Source organism: Daktulosphaira vitifoliae, unplaced genomic scaffold (genome assembly GCF_025091365.1).
Source record: "Daktulosphaira vitifoliae isolate Bord-2020 unplaced genomic scaffold, ASM2509136v1 Scaffold_4, whole genome shotgun sequence".
Lineage (NCBI taxonomy): Eukaryota > Metazoa > Arthropoda > Insecta > Hemiptera > Phylloxeridae > Daktulosphaira > Daktulosphaira vitifoliae.
The window spans coordinates 6060873-6081467 of NW_026099575.1; the positions used below are offsets into that span (position 1 = coordinate 6060873).

The 20595-nt window shown below is 29.0% G+C and overlaps 1 protein-coding gene across 1 annotated transcript; it reads right to left on the minus strand.

Moving 5' to 3' along the window:
• Window positions 1–14535: 14535 nt before the first annotated feature.
• LOC126905609 (trimethylguanosine synthase-like) lies at window positions 14536–15632 on the minus strand. Its single transcript, XM_050685494.1, has 3 exons — window positions 15507–15632; window positions 14990–15441; window positions 14536–14923 (listed from the first exon to the last, which is right to left on the minus strand). Exons 1-3 carry the CDS (start codon window positions 15517–15519, stop codon window positions 14732–14734), a joined length of 657 nt encoding a protein of 218 aa, XP_050541451.1. The 5' UTR covers window positions 15520–15632; the 3' UTR covers window positions 14536–14731.
• Between the last annotated feature and the right edge of the window lie 4963 nt (window positions 15633–20595).

Here is a 20595-nt window from a genome sequence, read left to right on the forward strand (position 1 = left end):
CTTTCCTTTCGAAATTTTTCAAACACATCGGCCAGTATCTACATCAAACAAAAAAAGTTATTACATACGATTCGGAAATAAATTATATATAAAAAAAAAACATACCATTACGTCAACAAGTAAATACTTGTCACTATAATCACCGAGAGTGTTNCTGGTTCCCGGTACAGTACCGGTTCGTTTGGTAGTCCATCGCAAATATTTTTCGGCAACACCTTGGAATCGCGTACCACATAGAAACANCACTATAATCACCGAGAGTGTTGCCACATTTTTTTACCGTGTTCGTAGTCTTCCTCGGACACCGTCTGATGCGTGATCGAGCTGTAAAATTGGTCACGGGGCGGCAATCGTGTTTCTTCGAGCCTTTCCCAACAGTCGACGTACTCGTACGGAAAAACAGATTTTCGTGTGACCAACTCCAGCAATTCAAACACTTTGTGTGTATGCATGAAATCCGGTGTCGACAATATGGTAGTCAGCTTAGATAAACTGGCTTGTTGAAACCGATAGGAATCTATGAACCGGATACGAAAATAATCATCTATGGTCTTGCTGAACATGATGTACTTTTCTTCGGACTGAGCAATGATATATGTCTTTATCGTCGTACGCCAACTCTGAGATAATCATGTGCGAGTCGCAGTTGGACAGACCGTGTATGACGACCGGCATAAAGGCCGGTGGACGTCGTTGCGGGTTGCATTTGTTACACAAAACGGAACGAAACCGAGCCGTCCAGTGGTTGTGATCCTTGACTTTTTTTACTTTATCCGTGAACCTAATTGAACACAACTCGCAATTTTTCGTTGTATCGAAACGTAGTTGTTCTTCCGGTGTCAGTGCCGTCATATCGATGTTCACCTTCATTATGTCCGATATGCGTTTACCAATGGTTACCAACGTCGTGATAAAGTGTTTGGCCGCATCTGGTTCCCGGTACAGTACCGGTTCGTTTGGTAGTCCATCGCAAATATTTTTCGGCAACACCTTAGAATCGCGTACCACATAGAAACAGTAGCTCATCGCCTGATGATCTTGTGTAACCGTACAGTACTTGGACACTTGTTGTTTGGCGCGAACCAACAAACTCTCCATGTCTGCGTACACAACAACTGGAACCGGCTCCTCTCTCCTTGTGTTTTTGAACCGCAGTACCGACTGGTCGGAATCAGGTGCGGGAAGGACGGCTCGTGCCTCCTTGAACTTTCCACACATTTTAATGTGCACATCCACCCCCGCTTGTCCGCTCGGTTGAGTCTTTAACGGTTGATTGGTAAATGCGTTTAAACAACATTTACAATAGTACTCGTGTCGTTAGCCCTCGGTTCGAAGTTTTGTCACGAGTTTAGAGAAATTTGATATATAACAAAAGTGGCTGTTTCCCGGCTCGGTAATGTAAAGTAAATCAACATGATCGGTGCTCGTACGCGATTTAGTGATACGCAACGGATACACGTTATTTTTATCGTCCAACGCGAACACATTGATCGACATTGACGGGTTATTACGTTCAAATCGAATAATTTGTTTCAATGGTGTAGAAAAGTCAATGCCATCAACACGTATATTTGTGGATTTTTCCAGATCAATGTAACCTGCATTCCATCGATCTTTATTTTTTTTANTGGAATAATTTGTTTCAATGGTGTAGGAAAGTCAATGCCATCAACACGTATATTTGTGGATTTTTCCAGATCAATGTAACCTGCATTCCATCGATCTTTATTTTTTTTATATTTGTTGTACTTACATAAAATCGCCCATTTAAAACACTGCTGGTCGGCGTTTCTTACGTTTATGACCGCAAATTTTCGTTTGATACACAGTGGAAGTTCAACGTACGAGTCACCGCTAAATGGTGAAATTTTCGTGACTCTCAACAGCATTCCGTCTATGAATAATATCGACCACCCGCTACCTCGGGTTTCCATTTCCAGTTGTTCGTACACGAGCTTCTCCGTGATCCCATCAAAAACGGCGGCATATACGGTACCTGAATCGACAGTTTTGTTACGCGTTTTAAACGATACGTCTCTCATTTCACTCATAACTTGATGTATGTACGTTGTGTGCAGCACAACGTTGAATTTTATTATACCGTGCTTGGTGACGTCATTTAGTACAGTGTTTAATTCGTCACTCACGCATCGAATAAAATCGTCAATAGACGTTTCATTTTTCAAAAAATAATGTATAACTCGACCGCGTAGTGCAGATTTTATCGCAACAAAGCCGGTCCCTGCAACGTGCATGCACGCGCGTTTGGTCACCCTACCCGCAGGCGCTGACAAACATCGTTTTCCTGAAATAACAGTTTGACGGTGACCCTGATTCATACTACAATGAACATTCAAATCAGTACTATCGACAAATGAAGACCCACAACCGCATACAAACGACATGATAACAACTATTGAAGAATTAATACATTAGTTAAACGTGTGTATGGCCACCTCTTTAATCAACTATTCAGTTCAATATACTTTTACTATTGGAGTAAACACTACTGGACTGTTAACGGATTATATTATCAATGGTGTGTAAAAATTTAACTTCAATACATAAGTTTTTGTTTTTCTTAAAATATATATATATGTTAAAATAATTAATAAAAGCCATAAAAATAAAATCAGTATATTGCCCCTTATACCAGTATTTTTATTTATTTAAATTAACTTAAAATATCGACGTCAAAAAGGAACATCACAATTCACCATCTACCTACGAGTCCATTTGGATATCAAGGTAAGTGTAGTCGTAAGACATACAATATATTCATGTAATATTAAGAAATAGGACTGAGTAGGTAAGAGGTAGGATTAAGATGATATGAATGAGTCTAACACAATCCAAATAACTTATAACTCCTTTCCTACCATCTCTATCTGATCGCCCCCCTTAATTATTTACTAATAATTTTGGTGTGTAGAAAATGGAACAATTAAAACAAAAAATGAATAATCAAGCCAAAGGCATGGAACACATTAAAATTTCTGACCTGGTAGAGAATCATGTCTATCGAATGGTTTCAATGAAAAATTTGACAACGAAAAATGGTGTTGTGGTGGTGGCATGGATACTCGACAATCCAAAAATTGCATGTAACTCGAAAACGGATGCAGCTAGTGCTATGAATTTTTATTTTTTTCGTCACCTCCATCCGCTTGCCACGAGACCATTAATCTGATATACTTATTGGTATGCTCTCATAGCATACTACCCCTCTCCTCTCTCCATTTGTTTATGTTTAAGATAAATTACTAGTCTACAATACAGTCGATGCACTCCTACAGCTATGTGTAATCCTCTAACCACTTATAAACTGAGTTGTTTTTTTTCTTTAATAATACAGTTTTTTACAAACTATTCGTCATCATATATTGTAGAAATCATTGATTGTGTGGCGGAGCGTATCACACACATACACACACACACACACACACACATATATGTTATACACAAGACGATAATCTTTAACCTTTACAACATAATAAATACTAACACATTCACCCGCTAAAAATGTGACAAACGCCTGATTGTTACTACATTGTTGCCATTAGATTATTTAATAAGGAAATAAAAACATACTGTACCATCACGACCCTTGAGTAAATGAAAATTAACCTTCTGAATCCCTGGTACTGTTTTTCAATATATTCAATCGGCAAATACTTTTATACGCCATAAATGGCTATCATGCGACTATTACTCATGAACTCCTGGTACCATTTGACCGTTTTATTTTGTAATCGTCGAATACACCGATTTCACGTGTACGTGTCGATTAGGTTGTCTATATAAATTTCCTAATTTCTTACTCTTAAAATTGTTAAAAAATACAACCCAATCATACAAGTAAACAATTAGACATTTATGTAGTGCATGAATGAGATATTTAAGTTATTCGTATATACATAACTAGGTATTTAATCTACCTTAAAATATATTCTTTACAGATGTTATAAACTGTAATTGGCATATGGTCGGCTACATGTGAAAAATCTTAAGTCGTATTTTATCATTTTATAGTAAACGATTTTTAAATTTATATTTATAACTTTAGGAAAGAGGTTAGGTTTTTGCGCATTAACGTTATAAATTTAGCATGAAATATTTCTCTTTAATATTAATATTCGTAAAAAAATAATTTAAACATATTTACAATAAAACATCTCGTCTCAAAAGTTTTTACGAAAAAAAAAAACGATTACAAATATGAATTACAAAATTTAAAAACTGTGATTAAATTTAAACTTAGGAGAGAGTACATTTATGGATTAAACACAAAATTCAACAAAAATAATTATTTAAAATTATTATGAAAATATTTCTTTTGGTTGGTACGTTCCTTTGATCCTACTCCAATGAAATAATATTAAACAAAAACCGAAAAAAATTCTTAATTTCATTATTAATTAAGGAAAAAATTAGTGGTTAATGGCGAATCAATTACTCTATATGTATAGAAATAAAACTGTGTCTAATAATATGAGTACTATGTTTATTAGACATACATATTAACTCAAAAGTTTAACGTTCATTGCTAACCAAACTTTTCTTAGCAATGTTTTTAGAGAGGCTTTGTTACTGTAGTTAAACATAAAACATATTAAATTATACAAAAAACAGATTATTATAAAATAAAGCCAATTGGGATGATTAAAAATGGATCACGCAGATTGTGTTATTTAACAATGACTGACTAGTTCACTCACTGATAGAACATTAACCAATTTACTTCAGCAGCATTTTTAATAACACATAAATTGTTTTGTACTAAGAAAATTGTAGTCTTTGTATAAATTGTACATATCTATTTAAAAGAGGGCACAGCCCATTGAATTATATAAATAAATAAATAAATAATTTTGTGAAATTGTACAATAATATAATTTAAAATTAAAAAACCCCGCACAGGGGGTCGCGGCACAGTGATGAAGTGGCATATTTGGATCAAGTATGAAGATATCTGACAGTGATTAAAATCACTATAAAAAAAAAACGCTTCGATGCAAATCTTTAGATAGTGTTTAATTTTAAAAAATTGGTGGATTATTCCAAAAGCTTCATAAACTGCTAGATCCTTATTAATATCCTGATTTGGATAAAGTATGTCGAATGAAAAAGGAATATAACTATTATTTCTCATAAAAAAATTGTGTTGATCCATACATTTTTTAATATGTCATAGCATTATAAAGTTAAAAATGTAAAAAATAAAATCGAGAATTTTCACACAAAAATAGCATTTGGTAGCCATTTCCACCATGAAGACAAGTCCAGAGGTCAATTTTTTTTTTCTATAATAAAGTATATTACATTAGCTTTAATTTAAGATATAAAAGTGTCAGACCTTCTGGAACATTTTCAAAACTTAAGTTGAAAAAGTTAATTTTTTGTTGAAAAAGTTGTCATTTTACATCCCTCTCTGTGGGCATATAAAGGGTCAAATTTACATAAAAAATATACCAAATGATAGGTAAAGACATCAAGAATCTATAAAAAAAGAATTATATTGATATGTTTATTTTAAAAAAAGTTACAGCAGTTTTTAGTAAAAAAAAGTGAAAAAATTTCGAAAATTAGCCATTTTTAAATTTGTAATTTTTTTGGAGGTTTCCCCCATTTACGGGGAACGAGGGAATTTTTGAGGGTAATGTCTTCGACTAGATACGATTTGTGATCTTTTGACGTATCATTGAAAGAAATCCGTTCAGTGAGAGCTGATAAAAAGTGGTAACAGACACAAAAAAAAAAACAAAAACACATCTTAGTAAAACCAATATTTTCTCAGCTTCACATCGAAGCTAAAAAAGTTTTTTTTGTTTGAAAAATGACAAAAATTGCTTTTAAATTACTAATGAACCAGGAAAAGCGAAAATAATAAAATATATTATTTGATTATTTAATAAATAATAGAGGAAATACAGATTTATGTGCTAATTTAATTACTATTCTTTCTAATTTTTTAACATACCAGTATTTAATAAAAAAGAACCACTGATAATTATCTAAATTTATTAAAAACAGTTCAAATAACATTTATTAAATTAAAACAAATTTAAAGTACAGAAATGAATAAATATTGTATAATTAATTGAAAAAAATAATGAACAACAGTAAGATGCAATATGTGTAACAAATAAACAATAAGAATATTTCAACAATTTAAGTAAAAAAATAAATATGAGGAATATTATATAAAAAAAATTTGATCGATTAAATTGCGTGACACAGTTAAAAATCAACTCGACAAAAAATTTCTTTTCTACTTTTTTTGGAAGATCCGTTAAGATTAAAAATTAATGTTCTACCATCAAAATTTTATTCGTAATCTGAATAAACAGAACTCAGAGATTCGTTTTCTGAAGAAGCTATTTTTGTGATCTTTTCACGATTCTGTCATCCGATTTATTATCACGGCACTCGAGTAATCAAATCTCTTCGACGGTTTTTTCCCCGAAGATAGAGTTTAAGCTTTTTTTCGTGAACAGACTTTTTCACGTGCAGTAGGTCGTGCTGAACTAGAGAAAAGTCATGTTCAATTTAAAAGTAATTATTAATTAAAAATACAATAATTGCAAATGTGTTTCGTTCAAGTTTAGCCAATAAATCACAATTATACCATTATAATCGTAATCAATTTCAGAATATTGTGAGATTCGCGATTCATTTTTCTATTCAGACGTCGAAGATATAGACCTTAACTTAACTTCTCTGAAGATCCATTCTCGTCAAAAGCGTTTGGTCTTTTCAACGAGTGAGAACTATTAGAGAGTTCAATCGGAATTGCTGTATTAGATCTAATATTTTTTTTATTTTTAAACATAGCCTCCTCTTTAATACTTATTATATATTTCTATTTTACTTAAAATAACTTATTATTTTAAGTAATTAAAAGTTATAAGTAATTTTAATAATATCATTAATGAAGTCTATTTTTATGTCAGTCATAAAACCACCAATTATTAAAAAAAAATTATTATTACAAACAATTAATCGTGTATGATTTTTACAAATTGTAAATTTTGTTGATATTTGATGTGGTTTATTAATATACCTCATTTTTTTGTATAAATTATTCCTGGACGATATTTGTTTAAACTATCACTAAATTACTGTTATTTTACTCAGACAAAGGTTCAATACGAATAAAAAAAATTCTAACTATTAAAAAATTTCATTATTTTTATTAAAAAACTATTTAATATCGAATCTAACTTACTTACGTCATACAAATAAACGATAAATTCGATTAAATGTGATGTAGTATAATTATTAACACATGTACTAAATATCACATAAATATGAATAAAGCAATAAATCATCTAAGGAATGTTTCCCTTTTAGGGTAATAAAAATGACTATTTATCAAGACATGTTTCAAACCAGTCCCCTACAATTCATTAACTACGCCCACGGCAGGGTTTCTATCACAATTAACCAATCACAAATAATTATCCAACATCTTAGGAATTTCAATAGAGATCGCTGGCTTATTTCATTCGGCGTATAAAAAGCCATTTTTTCTCGTAAAAAGGGACGATTTTCTGCGGCTGCGACTGCGACGACGGCTAAGACGACTACCCTCTAAATATTCTCTTACATGGAATCTACGTCACTATAAGTAAATATTTTGTCCCTGTGACTTATTTTTTTTTTTATATGTATCATCCTAAGTGGTGAACATTGTCTTAGATGATTGATTAATATTTTACACAGGAACAAGTTTTTATTTATTTTTATTATCACCTAATGTTTTCACGACAAATAGACATTATCTTTATTTTTATATAAAGGTTTTAAATATTATTATGCCCTTCATTTATGAACAGCCTTAAATGTGCCGAACTAAATAGAGAAGCATAATTTGTGATTAGAATTAATTAGTTTTAGTAGTAGTACTTTATGCCTGTGTACCCGCCAGCCCTAAGGGACTATGCCAATTACCTTTCGGTAACGTGTAGGCAGTTGAGGTACAGAGTAGTACTAAACTTATAAAAAGAGTATTTTTGAAGTGCGCTATATCCGTCGACAAGCCAGTTCTTGAGCTAGTAGTCCGGGTAGAGTTCATCATAAAATATATAGTCCGTAAGATAGGAAACTACATCTTGGAAATATTCTCTGCATGTGTACCCGCCAGCCATAGAGGACTATACCAATTACCTTTCGGTAACGTGTAGGCAGTTTACGTAAAGGATTGTAAAAGGTCTATTGAAATAATATTTAAAATATATTAGCGAGGTAACTGTGTCCGCGCCAGCCAAGGCTTTACGCTGAGAAACGCTGGGCCACCACAGTCTTGTTAATTATATTTTGAATATAGATAGACATATTCTTATAATTATATTTTGACTAGTTCAGAGTAAATTTTAAGAATATCGATATCGACTGTAGGGAATTCATCGAAATTATTATTAATAAAAACATAGTATAATATAAAAGGAATTTAAAGAAAACTAAAAAAAAGGGTGACAAATTATAATATACGTAGGTCCCATTGTAGAGAATCCCTTTTTTTTCTAAGTCTAATATACACAGAGAGACTAATAAATCGACATAAACGCAAGACAGTATAATCGACTGTTGACACTGAAGGAAGAAATCACCATAAAACCAACTCGGTCAATTACTTAAGGAAATAAAGGTAAGTGCGAATATTTATTTGCATGCCTTACTTCTAAAAATAATACGTAATAAACAAGAATAGGAACAAATGAGGTAGGGATATTTTATTATTTAATAAATAAATATAGTTCGATAATAAAAATTGATCACTTGTGGCTAATTAATTAAGTAAAATTAAAACTATATTAAAAATATTATTAATTTAAAAAACTAAAAAATATTAAAAATATTAAACTCAAAGCCACAAAAAAATTAATGATAAGTCGCGGATACGTATTTCGGAAACAATGTTACCATTATCAACGCTAAACACATACATAGTTTTTTAAATTAATAATATTTTTAATATAGTTTTAATTTTACTTAAATATAGTTCGACCCCGAGATACCTCCCTCATTCTTCCCCCCCATATTCTTCCTTCCTTTTTGTTTATTACAGTGATGACTAGATTTATAATTATTACAATAGGAAAAATAAGTAAATAATATATAGCAATAGTCGTCTTTCAATAGGGGACCCTTAAATGCACAGATTGAAATTCCGAACTGACGTATTCACTAGCAGTTAAATAATTAGCCTTAGTGTACGCTTTACACTCGGAATCCAGCAATAGCTTCTCGGAATTTTCAACTGCGATTTTTTTTGAAATTGTCTTTTGGGGCAGCTGATCGTAAGTACAGTCAATTTTCGCACGCCATATACCAATTGTTCGTAAATTACGACCAATACCATGTCTCCGAATTGTTGAACTGAGTTATGTATATACCAGAGCCGATATCGAAATTTTAATGAAAATCATTTTAACTTTATTATATACATTAAAATAGGTATTTTGTGAAAAATTGAGATTTTAAAAAAAATTTTACTGGTCCCTCAATGTGTTTTTAGTATTTTGATCAAAAAAAAAAACCGGCTTCTGTTATTCAATTTTTGGTCAATTATTATGATTAGTATATCAAAACAGTTTGATTTTTACTATAAAATACAATTTTTTTAGTATCAAAATTTTACGTCTAAAATTGATAGCCTGGGTAATAATTAGTGTCATTATATAGTATATTTCTAGTAGATCTTAAGCAAGCTTAAAATTTTAATGCAGTTTGGCTGATATTTATGTATATTATGAATAAAAAAAAAATTATTCTTTTATCTTAAAAACATTTCTTTTTTTTTTAAATAAAGGATATGCTAAAATATGTGATATTCTTGAAAATATTATTAAATGACAGTTGGTTATTATATACATTTCAGTTATGTAAACTTTTAAATTGTTGTAGGTGATTAATTATAAATAAAAATTATTATTATTATTTTTTCACTCGCCTGATACATTAATGTATCTAATAACATATTTGATAAAACGGTTGTTTTATCAAATATGTTTTATATAGAAATTATGAACATATGATTTTTACGAACTGCTTGTCTTAATTATCGACATTAAATTATAATAAAATTAAATATTCGTATAAAAATAAAAGCCATGATAACTCGATGCTGTAGGAATAATATCAGGGTTGTAAAAAATATATCTATTAAAAAAAAATTTGTTTAAAACATATGTAAACAATTAAAAATGTTTAAAATGTCCCCTTAGATCACTGTAAATGTTAAAATTATTGGTATTTTAAAAGTGTTTAAAACACTGTATTAAATAATGAGTGTTTAAAACAACCCTGAATAATGTACAATTTGTCAAAGCCGCTGGTGACTTAAGTTAATAGAATAGCTTATTTTGCTTATTGCGTGTAGAAAATTTAATAAAACAAATGATCAATGGCTTTATTGTTTGTATTCCTCGAATTTTCTAACGGAGGGTGGTTGTCATTTATCGATTACTTATCAGAACATTGAGCCATTAGGTTTTTTTTATTAGTAATCATTTTACCTATTACGGTACAAATTATGACATTTTTATTACAACATGTGCATTCGCTTGTTTTCTTTATAGTATCAATATAAATGTCCTTTTTTTGTGTGGAATAATGCGCGATCTATAAATGAAACATAGAATAAAACGTATTCTAACTAATCATTAGGTGTCGCGGTCGTTTTTTACAGCAACAAACCAAAAAATAAATTCTCAATACTGTGCACAATTTTACATTTCATTAAATTTAAGAACACCTCTGAAACTGGTTTAGGTGACTGCGGTAACTTTATAGGCCAATCAATCCTCTGTATTTACAAACCAATAGACAGTACGAATAATCCTTTTAAAAAGTTTTATTATATATAAATATAACCCATATAAAAAAACAGCAACGTAAAATATTATTTGAAAATTTTGAAAAAAAATCCAATGTGTTTTTCACTTGTTTTTNACAAAGAAAGAATTATATTGATCCATAGATCTTTCAAAAAGTTATAGCATTATAAAGTTATAAATATAAAAAAGAATTTTTTTACAAAAATCGTATTTTTTTTATAAACGTTGATGTCTGTTTTCACCATGAAGATAAAATAAAGTCCGAAATTTTTTTTTACCATTATAAAGTATATTACATTAGCTTTAATTTAAGATATATATAAAAGTGTCAGACCTTCCGGAACACTTTCAAAAGTGTAGTTGAAAAAGTTCTATTTTCTATATGCATTTTTTAGATTGAAACCCCCCTCGTATATAGGAAAATGGTCCGATTTAAAAAAACAGTATGTCGAATGAAAGATCTATATAAATACTACTTCTCATAAAAAAATTGTAATGATTCATACATTTTTCAAAAAGTTATAGCATAATAAAGTTAAAAATNTTGATCCATACATTTTTCATTCAAAGTTGTCATTTTAAATCTCCCCTTGTGGGCAGGTTAAGGGTTAAATTTATGAAAAAAAAATATACCAAATGAAAGGTAATAATATTATGCATCTATATAAAAAAGAATTATATTGATATGTTCATTTTTAAAAAAGTTATGGCACTTTTAAGTAAAAAAAATTGAAAAAATTTCGTAAATAAGCGATTTTTAAATTTGTAATTTTTTTGGAGATTTCCCCCATTTACGGGGAACGAGGGAATATTTTTCAATTTTAAAGGGTAATGTTTTCGACATTTTGAATCCCCTTCTGTAGGCAGGTAAAGAGTCAGATTTATAAAAAAAATATACCAAATAATAGGTAATAACACCATGCATCTATAAAAAAAGAATTATATTGATATGTTTATTTTAAAAAAAGTTACAGCAGTTTTTAGTAAAAAAAAGTGAAAAAATTTCGAAAATTAGCGATTTTTAAATTNAAGTGAAAAAATTTCGAAAATTAGCCATCACAATTATAAAAAGCCCCTTAACTCAATGATAACAGTCCCCAAAAAACCACTGCCAGAGTAACAAGGTTTACTAAAGTGTATAATTTGTCAAAGCCGCTGGTGACTTAAGTTAATAGAATAGCTTATTTTGCTTATTGCGTGTAGAAAATTTAATAAAACAAATGATCAATGGCNTGTTGGCTCAGTAGATTTAAATTATGTTACAAAATCAGTTAAAATTTATAATTGGCTGATTTTTTAACTTATTTGAATCCATTATTGTTTGAATAAGTCACATAATATAGTTATTTGAATGTAAGATTATTTCAGTTAAGAAAATTTTATGTTATGACAAAGCAATAAAAAAATATAAACACATTTATTATCTTTTTTTTTTATTATTATTTAAAACCAAAATACTAAAACTATAATACTATTATTCAACAAAGAACAATTTCATACTGCTTAAGAGTATTTAATACTGTTCGCCAAATCTGTTTAATATGGACTCATTAAAACACAACCTTCTCTTACTATAATGACAGCCTTAGTATATTTAAACGGTGACAGGACATTGATTTACTGTTAATGTAATCAATGGCGTTACCAGAAACTGATTTTTTTTTTGAAATGGGCTATTATTTTATTTTGATTGCCAAAAACATTTTATTCTACATCGCTATTTCAAAAATTGTAAATGAGAGAAAAAAGAGGTTATGACGTTTATTTTTAGAGTAACATAAAATTAATTTTTTAAATTGAATATTGACCGTGGAAACAAAAGAGTAGTGGAGAGAATTTTATATATTTTTAAGCTAATGAGTTTTAAGCTGCTACAAAAATATATAAATAATTTTAGCTCCATTACTCCGTCTATTTGTCGATCATAATAAAAAACCCAGCACAGGAGGGTCGCGGCACAGTGGTGACTTGGCATAGTTGGATCAAGTATAATAATATCTGACAGTGATTAAAATCACTAAAAAAAAAAACGCTTCAATGCAAATCTTTAGAGAGTCATTACTTTTAAAAAATTGGTGGATTATTCTTAAAGCTACATGATCTACTATTTTCTTATTAATATCTCGAATGAAAAAGGAATTATTAAAAAATATTATTTCTCATAAAAAAATTGTGTTGATCCATACACTTTTCATAAGTTATAGCATTATAAAGTTAAAAATGTAAAAAATAAAATCAAGAATTTTCACACAAATCAGCATTCGGTAGCCATTTTTACCACGAAGACAAATCCAGAAGTCAAATTTTTCCATAATGAAGTATATTACATTACCTTTAATTTAAGATATATATAAAAGTGTCGGACCTTCCGGAACACTTTCAAAAGTTAAGTTGAAAAAGTTCTATTTTTTATATACATTTTTTAGATTTGAACCCCCCTCGTATATATGGAAATGGTCGGATTTAAAAAAACAGTATGTCAAATGAAAGATGTATATAAATACTACTTCTCATGAAAAAATTGTGTTGATCCATACACTTTTCAAAAAGTTATAGCATAATAAAGTTAAAAATGTAAAAAATAAAATCGAGAATTTTCACACAAAAATAGCATTTGATAGCCATTTGCACCGTGAAGATAAGATAAAGTCTGAAATTTTTTTTTTTCATGATAAAGTATATTACATTAGCTTTAATTTATTTCAAAATATGTTGGTAACATGTTATTTAATAAATCATATTTAAAAAAAAAATGAATTTGGATTTCACGTGAATTTAACAATGGATTTTTACNAATGATTTTGGATTTCACGTGAATTTAACAATGGATTTTTACAATTATAATCAATATTTATAACACGTTCAATTGAGTAAATTTTTCAACATTTCTTACATTGTTCATTTGTTATTTTAAAGCGAAACTAAGAAGGTATTGGTCTTATGATACTGTAATTAACTAAAGAATTTTTATGGGTTTCAGAATTCTCAATCTAATATATTAGAAAAGAGACGATTCTTAGTGTTGCTATTTTTATTTATCCTTATGTGGTTTAAATAATTAATATTAAAAAAAATTTTATTGACTACTAGCGGCTTAATTTTTAACTAAATTAAAAGTTAAATATATTAATCAAATCCAACATCACAAAAAAACTTAAAAAACAACGGATGTATATTTTAAAAACATTATGATTGGCATTAAGTTTGACATGAAAATTATCAAAACAATAAGATAATTGTTATTTCTAGAAAATAATTTTATTCAATTTGTATTAATTATCATTAATTTATTCAACAAACACTATAAACACTAAAAAATGTTCTAATAATTTTTAAACAACATAAATCAACTTTTTAAACATTAATTTAATAATAAATCAATAAAATATTTTCAAATTAATTTGTTGAAAAATAACTAGAATAATTTGATTTTTTATAATAATTATTTATTATAGAATACAATATAACAAATATTTTGAGTTGAACAATTTTAAGAAATAAAGTATATTTACTTATTTATAATCAACAAAATAAATTCCAGAGTAATTTAATATAGTATATACAGTAAAAATATTACACATAAAACTAAAATCATTAAAAAATTGAATTCAAGTTATATAAATTAAGTGCATAAAAAAAATTATATGTTTTATAATGAGAATACAATTATTTAAATTTACTTTTCAGTAAAATATGTCATCCGACAGCATGCTGCGGCAAAAATTTAAGAATTATAAGGTATTTATATTTATTCGAAAATCGGTAGTATGTTTAACGTGAAAATTAGAATATACCGAAATTTGTCTTTTATCAGTATAATGCCAATAATTAGAAAAAAATCAAAATTTAAAGCAGTACTTAATCGAAAAATAGTGAATTAATATTTAACATTAATAGTAATCAGCTGATTCTGGATACTTCAAGAATTTTTTATTAGTGTAAAGTTTATTGTCGTTGGATAAGTATTTAGTGTTCATATTGAAAAAGCGGCCGAAAAACGCAGTGATGGAATCATGTCTATTGTCAATATAATTATGCTGAATTTCCATGTTTAGATCGAATAGTTTGCCAAATTGTATCAACTAGAAAATTAATTGATCGACATTAACTACAATTATGATTTACTTATAGAAATTTGATTCATTTACCTCGTTTCGACCTGTAGTTTTAGGTATGTGAAGTGCTACATTGGGAGCAATACTTCTCAACAGGTCGAAGAGTTTTTTACCGCCTCCCTCGTAGTTGCTACACATATGCTTTTCGAGACTGTAAACTTTATGTTTCTTATACGAAGGGCCGCCCCATGGGGGTGAAGTCACTATTACCTGTGGCTTATATTTTTTTAAGGATTCTGCGATTTCAAAGAAATCTCCCAGTATAAATGTAATCTTCTCTCTGACTCCGTAAATCTCAGCATTTCTTTTCGCGAATTCCAATTTATTAGCATCGTTATCCACAGCGATTACTTGTTTGTATCTTTTGGCCAATTGGATGACGTTACCACCAGCACCACAAAACGGATCCATAGCGACGTGTAGGCCTGGACATCTTAACGCTATGTGTGTACTCAAGATTTCGGGACATACTGAATAAAATGATTCTAAAAAAAAAAAAACGTCAAATAAAGTAAAACATTTAAGTTTGTTGAAATAATAATTTTATTACCATTGTCCATCATGATTCCTTCGTCGAATTTTGAAAACAATAAGTACCTCTTATCCCATAAATGTTTTTTAATGTCATTAGGCCGAGTTCTAGTTGCGGAATTTTTGTTGTTATTATTTTCACGTTGTAAATTTCCATTCATTTTAGTCTTTTCCAGGTCTTTTGGAGTAAAAAGTTCAGTTTTTTTACTTAGCAACGAACTGTTAGTGTTAGATGTTATAATATTTTCTGTTAATTTTTTAGACTGTATTCTATTAAATTTGAGTGAATTTTCTATTAAGGTGCGGTTTTCTTGATTTGTAGTAATTATATTTCCTGGCACTATTTCAAATGGTTGTGTTGAATTATTGTTTTTGGACTGTATTAAGTCTGAGTTATAAGACTTAACAGCTTTTACAGAAGTCTCTGTAGGAGTGTTAGTGGTCTCTTTTCCAATTTCAGTTTTCGTAACAATTTCTGGGTTTAGATTTTTGACGGTTTCAATTTCATTATTCATTAATGAAATGTTCGTATTAATGTTTGAGGGCTCTTTTTCGGTTTCAATTATCGGAGTTCCCGTAAATTTATCTTCTAAAGGCGGTTCTTCTAAAATTGAATGTTTTGTCAAAATAGGTGTTTCCAAATTAATAGGATGTGTAGTCAAAACTGGGCAGCGATTATTCATAATGGATTTTACTGGTTTAGTTGAAGTAATTTTCTTCTTAAAAAGTTTCATTTCCAAAAAAGTCTGCAGCGACACAACTGCCAATGCAATAAACATAATATCTCTGATTACTTGAATTGGAATTATAAAATATATCACCAGCGTCGTTATCACAAAAAACAAATGCGAATCCATATTTTTTTATAAATATATACACAAAAAACTTAAAAATATTAGATATACGTAGAGAAAAATGTAACAGTTAAAGTGTTTAAAAAATATACGTACTCATTTATGACAAAAAATAACTTAAGCAAAAATCACCAAACGGTGTCGATTTAAACAGCATTTTTTATCCTATTTATACAAAAAAAAATGCTTCGTTTACATATTATTTAAGCCAATTAATATAACTAAACATTTTTTAATTGGCCAACAATTAAAACAATTGTTTAACAAAATGTGTTATTTTGAATTACAAGACTGCAAAGTTTGTCCTCAATGAGTACCATTGATCTCATAGTTAACAACTACAACCAACACCCTCTTTCCTAATTAAATAATATAAAAACATTTCGACTCATCAATTTATCTATACATGAAATTATGAAATATTTACAATTTTTTTAAACTCCTGTGAAATTCAAATGCAAGTATTTATTATTATTTTTATCATTATTCTACATTTTAAGTTTCTTTTCAACAAACTATTTAGTTGTTATCAATTAGCCATAAATTAATTTTGCAATGCTTTTTACAAAATTATTTGAATTATTCAATTTTAAAACTTAAAATTACGATAAATTAGAACACTGGACATATAGAAATAAAATAGAACTACAAATAAAATGTCAGATCATAAATGACCATGGCAGTTATTTTGCCTAAGTACGCCGTTTCTAATAAGTTTACTTTTTTTTAAGAACGTAAAATATAAAAAATTACTTTAATTTAAATCAAATAAGCAAATTTAGTGTCTTAAATGATTGTGGCGCTTGTCTCGATTTATTTTTATGATTTTATTGTAACGTTATTATTATTATTATTATTGTATTGTTATGTAAAACAAAGTATTTTTAATTTAAATTCATAATATGAATAAACTCAAGACAGATATTTATTGGTAATGTTTTGAATACCTCATTTACAACATAAAAAATAAATAAATTTGTATTTTAACATTAAAATTTGAATAAATTTACGAAAAATAAGTTTTATTTTATTCAAAATATATTTTTTTTGAAAAAATATCATTTTCTTAACAGTTTTTTGCAAAAAATTATCAAGTTGAAAAATAATTTATGATCACGTCTTAATTGCATTATTTTATATAATACTCGTTTTGTTTTGTACTAAATGAATAGAATCGATTAACCAAAATCAATATAAATATTTAGAAAACAAAATAGTAAGACAAAAATATGTCTAAATTAATATTTATTTCAGTTTCTTCGTCTCGTCGTACAATTCACATCCAAAAAATATACCATAAATGAAAATTTTTAATGAATCATAAGAAAAATGTTCTTCATAACATTATTTAATTTTACTATTCATATAATTATTTCAATAAAATATCAGTCATATTTTTCTATACAACTAAAAATTGAAATAATAAGTGTTTACTAATTCTATTCATTTTTTTTTTATTGCTATGTAATTACAGTGTTTATATGGCGATTATTATAGTAAAAATAATTTATATAAATAATGGGAAAATAAATAAAGACAGCATTTTATAAAAAAAATAGTTATATTTAATTCAAGTTAATGTTACTGTAAAAACATTTATAGTTAATTTTACCTTTAAATTGTTAAACGTAAATTGTCTTATTGTTTTCGTAAGAAAATTAAGATCAAACTAGTAAAAAATAATTCAAAAATTGATACAAATTAAAATGTCTATATAAATATAATAATTAAATAATTAAATGTATTATTAATGACAATAGCGTCATTTATTAAAAATTACAATTATGAATTCTAATTTATTTTTATTTATACAGGAGAAACCAGCTTTTTAGCAAGATACATTTTTCCTAGGTAAACTGATTAGCAAAATCCAACCAACGAAAGTGGGTTGAGTTATCAGTTTTCATTGTAAGTTCTTGAAACCCATCAAAAAAATATAATCTAAAAATAAAAAGTAACAGAGTTCATAAATGTCATGTTTAAAAAAAAATTGTTTAAAACTTATAAATTGTTTACCGTAATAATTCGACAGAATGATTATTGAATGATGTAATTTACTAAATTACAGTGTGAATATTATACAACATGTAAATACTAATAGAATATTTACTGTGTAAATAATTACATAATTACATAAAGAATAACCAAAATTTTCATTTTCAAAACATGAAAATTTACTATTAATCTTAGCATATTAGTCATAATATAAACAAAGTGAAGAAGTGTAATTTGTAATTAAAATTAATTAGTCTTAGTAGTAATACCTTTGCCTGTGTACTCGTCAGCCATAAGGGATTATGTCAATTACCTTTGGGTAATGTGTAGGCAGTTGAGGTACGTAGTCTTCTTCTTCATCTTCCCCGCCTTAATCCTAACTACTTGGGGTCGGCCACCCTTATCCTAAACTTCCACTTGACACTATCTCCCACATCATATACGCTCACATCAGCTGTCCTCAAATCGCATTCAATAGCATCCCTCCATCTCTTTTTTGGTGTTTCTCTACATCTTCTTCCTTCAACATTCATTTCTATAACTGTTCTTACAGCTTCCGATTCTTCTCTCCTCATAAAATTGTCACGTATCCAGTATACGGTTAAGGTGTGTCCGTCCGCTAGTCTAACCGCGTCAGTGTGTCCTTTATAAACAGTTCCGTATTTATAAGCAATTCCCGGTTTTACATGCGATTTATGCGCCTGTGAGTCGAGTATAGCTGTGACGAAGCCAGTTTCGAATTCTAACTCGACTGCTGGAGTAGTAATGCTACACGGGCATTTTCGTTGGCCATTGCTCGGGTGGTCTACGGTTCGAACGGGGGGCAGCTGGTTCTTAACCGCGACTTCGGTTTGCCCGCTGACAGCGTTAACTGCCATTAGTGGACTTGCCGGATCGAATGACACCCTCTCCCCCATTGCGCCCGAAAAAATTTCGAACACCTGTCTCGCGCTTTGGTCGTTCGTGTAGACAGCGTGTTCGAATTCCGATACCCTGATTACACCCCAAATTACTGCAGCGTCCCCTCCATTCCGATCAGAGGGGTGCGGTGCCGAAAAAGAGCCAAGATCGTTGGTGGTATGTAAATCGTAAGGGCCGTTAGATTCGGTGTTCTGCGCGACGGTCGTGGTACGTAATATGTTTTTACCGGATAAAAATTGCGATGTGGCAGGGCGCGTTTTAAATGAAACGTAATAATTCCTTCCTAGTCGGTTGCCGTTTCCCGATACTGACCGTCTGTTTGGGCACTGATCAGTCTCAAGAGTGTAAAAGAGAATTGAATTTTTACTTTTCATCGTTGTGATAATGACTATTATGAAGAAACACTCTTTTTATTATAATCAGACCTATACTACAAATTCAGCTGATACTAGTGCTAAGTTAGACTGTAATCCTGGATGTTTTCCCTATATTTACCTTGATAATATACTAGAAAAGAAATTTGGTGGAAAGTGGAAAGTGGGGGAAACCTCCAAAAAAATTACGAATTTAAAAATCGCTAATTTTCGAAATTTTTTCAATTTTTTTTACATTTGTATTTATATACATCTTTTAATCGACATACTTTTTTTTTAAATTGAACCATTTCCCTATATACAGGGGGAATTTAAATCAGAAAAATATCTATAGAAAGTAGAACTCTTTCGACTTAAAAATGAACATATCAATATAATTCCTTTTTATATAGATGTATAATATCATTACCTTTCATTTGGTATATTTTTTTCATAAATTTAACCCTTAACCTGCCCACAAGGGGGGATTTAAAATGACAACTTTTTCACAAAAAATTAACTTTTTCAACTTAACTTTTGAAAATGTTCCGGAAGGTCTGACACTTTTATATATATCTTAAATTAAAGCTAATGTAATATGATTTATCATGAAAAAAAAAAATTTCGGACTTTATCTTATCTTCATGGTGAAAATGGCTACCGAATGCTATTTTTGTGTGAAAATTTTCGATTTTGTATTTTCCATTTTTAACTTTATTATGCTATAACTTTTTGAAAAATGTATGGATCAGTGCAATTTTTTCATGAGGAGTAGTATTCATATACATCTTTCATTGGACATACTGTTTTTTTTAAATCGGACCATTTCCCTATATACGAAGGGGGTTCAAATCTAAAAAATGCATGTAAAAAGTAGAACTTTTTCAACTTAAATTTTGCAAGTGTTCCGGAAGGTCTGACACTTTTATATATATCTTAAATTAAAGCTAATGTAATATACTTTATTATGGTAAAAAAAAATTTC